The sequence below is a fragment of the Octopus bimaculoides genome, chromosome 14, assembly GCF_046866305.1.
Source record: "Octopus bimaculoides isolate indiv1 chromosome 14, ASM4686630v1, whole genome shotgun sequence".
NCBI lineage: Eukaryota > Metazoa > Mollusca > Cephalopoda > Octopoda > Octopodidae > Octopus > Octopus bimaculoides.
In genome coordinates this window covers 48,848,740-48,853,739 of record NC_142941.1, presented here as the reverse complement: position 1 = coordinate 48,853,739, position 5,000 = coordinate 48,848,740, and the positions used below count along the sequence as shown (strand labels likewise).

General features: G+C 35.1%; 1 protein-coding gene across 2 annotated transcripts in view; it reads left to right on the top strand.

Moving 5' to 3' along the window:
* Positions 1-5,000, top strand: part of LOC106875540 (uncharacterized) — a 124,856-nt gene that overhangs the window by 61,175 nt on the left and 58,681 nt on the right. Inside the window, exon 1 of one of the 2 annotated variants that reach the window (XM_052972877.2) lies at positions 1,096-2,565. The exons of the other annotated variant lie outside the window; for it this stretch is intronic. Within the exon in view, the coding sequence (XP_052828837.1) occupies positions 2,507-2,565 (59 nt within the window). The 5' untranslated portion in view covers positions 1,096-2,506. Of the gene's footprint in view, positions 1-1,095; positions 2,566-5,000 lie in introns of those variants that run through there. 2 annotated transcript variants of the gene reach the window in all.

Genomic DNA, 5,000 nt, shown 5'->3' with positions numbered 1-5,000 from the left:
GTGTGTGTGTGTGTGTGTATATATGTGTGTATAAATGCATCTATCTATCTATCTATCTATCTATCTATCTATCTATCTATCTATCTATCTATCTATCTATCTATCTATCTATCTATCTTTATATATATATATATGTATATACATACATGCATACACACACATATGCGTGTGTGTGTATGTGCAAAAATATATATATGCATAACGCTTAACGTACACATAAACGTATACATACAATGTACACATATACAACTACACAACTCACAAGCAGCGCATACATACACTTACATATGAACATGCACACATACAAGTATACATCTACACACACAGGCAAATACTCATGCTTACACAGTATGCAATAGAAAAGCTTACACAGATATACACTCCCTACACACATTCTTTCGTACGCACCAAACATACACACATGTATGCACACGTATAAAAGAGAGGTGTGTTCATTTCACATACACACAGACACACATATATATATATATATATATATATATATATATATATATATAAACATATGCATGGATATGTATGCGTAAGTATGTGTGCATACGCATTACATAACACACACACACATATATATATATATATATATATATATATATACACACATGCATATATATATATATATATATATATATATAAACTCTCACACATGCTTATATTACAAGAACCTAAACAATATAATTAAGTTCACCACTAATGCACGCACGCACGCATACACACACATATATATATACTTATATACTGTATGCATGAATGTACATATACAAATATATATAAATATACATATGCACACACACACACACACACACATATACATATATATTATATAGATATATATATATTATATAGATATATATATTATATATATAATATATATATATAATTATATATATGTATGTATATATATATAATATACATATATATATTGTATATATATAGTAATATATATATATATATATATATATATATATTACTATATATATATATGTTATTATTATTATATATATTTACATATACATTGTGTGTGTGTGTGTGTGTGTGTTGCACGAAGGGGGGAAAAGCTTTAAATATCCTGTTTGGCTGGCTGACACCGGCAAAGCACCACAGTCATCAGCCAGTGATTGCAGGCCAGACATCGAGTCAGCCAGTGAGGGAGACCGATGTTGTAAAAGTGGGACTAGTAAACTACAGCACCGGCTGTGAAAAATACTTCTTATCTCCGCCTCTTTACAGTTGAGAAGCGGACACACCTCTCGCTTCTTGTCTTTAGAATAGGTGAGGACATACTGGACGGGCAGGCAGGCAGGCAAGCAGGCGGACAGGCAGGCGGTCGGCTTTGCTGTCTACGTACTCAAACGCAAAGACACATGCATACATAAAGACATACATATAGAAATACATACATACATATATATACATACATACATACATATATATATATATATATATATATATATATATATATATATATATATATTTAAAGGGAGAAAGAGAGAGACATGCGTATGTATATATATATATATATATATATATTTATGTATGTGCAATATAATTAAATATATAGATTAATATATATATATATATATATATATATATAGGGAGAGAGAGAGAGAGAGGATGCAATTTGAGAAAAGTTAATGAAGAGGAAATAAAACTAGAGAGAAGGGACACACAGACACATAAAGAAAAAAAAAGGAAAAAGAGAGAGAGAGAGAGAGAGAGAGAGAGTAAAAGAAATATGGAAAGTGAAAAAGTTTCTGGTTTGGAAAATCAAGAAATACCACAACAACAATAACAACAGCAAATACTGCTCCTCCTCCTCCTCTTCTTCTTTCTCCTCCTCATCATCGTCATCATCATCTTCATCATTATCATCTTTATATGACCACAATCATCATCACGGCAATAATAATTGACGTTAAATTTTTGGAAACAATTAATAAGAACCACTGGAAGTACAACAACAACAATAATAATTTTAAAGTATTTGAAAGAACAGCAACAACAGCAGAAGCAAGAACAAGAACAATAAGCACAACAACAACAACAACAACATCGGTTGAAACAACAACGACGAACGGAGAGTATTTCTTGAACAAATATTACGTATTTTGTTTGAATTAGAAGAAAAAAAAAAGAAAATCTTTATTAAAAACCTCACCTGTATACACACACACACACACACACACACACACACACACACACACACACACATATGTACACTCACATACACGCACACATACGCACACACACACGTATATGCATATATTTATTTACGCACATACATAACTACATTCAGCACACACATAAACACATACATACACTCACACAGACATACAAGCACTTTTACGATACCGCAAATCTACTTTCTTACCGACACATACACACACGTTTGATGTAGACACACACACACATTCACAAATACACACACACACACACACACAGAGATAAGCGATCAACGCCACCGCATCGCCACCATCATTACGCCATCAAAATGACAGCTGACTTTATTTTCCCGCCATGTGCGGAAGGCAGTGAATCGGATGAAATTAGGTAAGTGTGTTTACTTTTCTCTCTCGTGCAAACTTTCACATTACGCGTTCAAACCCGACCCAAGTCATTCATCCCATCTTGGGTAAATATAACAAAAAAAAGAAAGAAAGAAAACAAACAAACAAACAAAAAAATAACTCATCAAATTACAGTAAAATACTGAGACTCGTCACTTGCTGTCCCAACACCAAAAATTTGGTTAAGAAGTTCACTTCGAAACCACGTGTTTTCAGGTTCAGTCCCACCGTGCGGCACCTTGCGCAAATGTCTTCTTTTACAGCTCCGGGCCGAGCAATGCTTTATGAGTGGATTTGACAGACAGAAACTGTGTGTGTGTGTGTGTGTGTGTGTGTGTGTGTGTGCGCGCAAATACACACAGGTCAAAAAGTTGATTTTGAACTTTCTTTTTCCAGTGCAATATGCAACATACTAATACGTATATATATATATATATATATATATATATATATATATATATATATATCCCTACATACAAGTATGCATGTATAAACAGTCATGTATGTGTATACATATAGCTATATGTATATGTATGTATGTGTGTATATAAATAAATTATACTGTAATCTTACTCATACATATTAATTAATATTTACAGCCCACCTTCTCTCAACTTATGCGTTAAAGTACGTGGTTGCCAAAGTTTTTCTCATGTGGCAAATAAAGACATTATTATTATTATTATTATTATTATTGTTGTTGATGCTAGCTGACAGAATCGTTAGCCGAAAAAGGATGCTTTCGCGTCACTTCGTTTGTAAGTTCTGAATTCAAATTCCAACGGAAGTCGATTTTACTTTTCATCCTTTCGGGGTCGAGAAAATAAGTTCCAGTTAAGTTCTATAGTCGATGTAATCGACTTTTCCCCCTCTTGAAGTTGCTGGCCTTGTGCCAAAATTTGAAACCACTATTATTATTATTATTATTATTATTATTTCAATAGTGGCGTGATAATAGGATTGATGGCGTGTTGGACAAATTACTCTGCAAAGTATTTAGTTGGGCCCTTTAAGTTCTGAGTTGAAGAAACCCCAATGCGGTTAGCTTTGTTTTTCATCCTTCCAAGGTAATCAACAACGACCCCCACCCCACAAAAAGTCCAGCTTTGTGTCCACATTAGTAACGATGGTTAAAGTTCCTCCTCCCCCTCCTCCTCCTCCTCCTCCTCATCATCATCATCAAATTGTTTATTTATTTGCTCTTCCGCACTTCCGGTCGGCGCTGAATTATCTTTCATTCTGGTTTCGTTCGATTGTGTCACAGTGCGAAAACGGTATTGGAAAAGCATGAACGACACCACCCTACCTCCATCTCCCTTCCCCACCCTCTTTCTATCCTCTCTTGGTTTAAATCCTATTAAAGCACCACCACCACTAACGCTGCCATTGTCAACCAACACCGCCATCATTATCATCACCACAACCACCGTCGTCCTCCTCCTCCTTCTCCCCATCATCATGTTTTCAACCGTTTGAAACCTGCACGTTTTTACACTTTCCCACCCACTCCAAATCCCACCCGCTCCTTCCACCCGATTTGCTTCTTCAGTCCAAGAGATTTTGTATTAATGTTGAGTTTGTTTTTCGTGTATATGTGATTTTCCGGGTGGTGTCCGAATCAAGTACGTGTTGTAGTATCGACTAGTGGTTGTGTTACGCGATGTGCGGTACAGGTTGAAATATTAAGTGGCGGGCACGCGTGTGTGGTTAGAATGCTGGGAGATGACTGCATGGGATATGAGTTCAATATCGAGTGGTGAATGTACACAGTATATGTTGTAGTACTGGTTGGGAAGTGTGTAAAGCTCTGCTTCACAACCATTTTTTTTCCTTCTTATCTAAGACCTCTTCAGTTACCATCTTATTCTGCTGGAACTTCATAGCCATCATTCCATGTTTGAAAACTTGTTTTAGGGATATTTCTTTCAGAATTCCCATTTTGTTTTTCTCACATTCACTTGTGGAAGTTGAACTGCGTTAAACGTTAGAAGGGGGAGGGAAAAAAAACCCTATTTGTCTTTTGCAATAAACACATATAAAAGCAAAATTTATTCATGGACCCCTGAAAATACTACTGAGTATTTCCAGTCTCCTACTTTGCTTGTGTGGACTCCAACTCAAAATTTTATATGGATACCCAAGGAATACACGGACCCTGGGTTGAAAACCACGGGTGTATGCATCGTAGTAATTGCTGGTATTGAAGTACAGTGAGTACGCTGTGCATTACATTAGAGCAGCGATTCCCAACCGTTTTTCTTTTATTTACCTAAGAACTCCTTTTTTACTCGGATGGACCCTCGCAGCAATTCGATGATTAAAAAAAAATCCTTATCGTATATTTATAATTAAATATTATTAGGGGTTGTATATAAAAAAAAAATTAATTAAATATTTCGTGTTTTGTGGAAATATAAG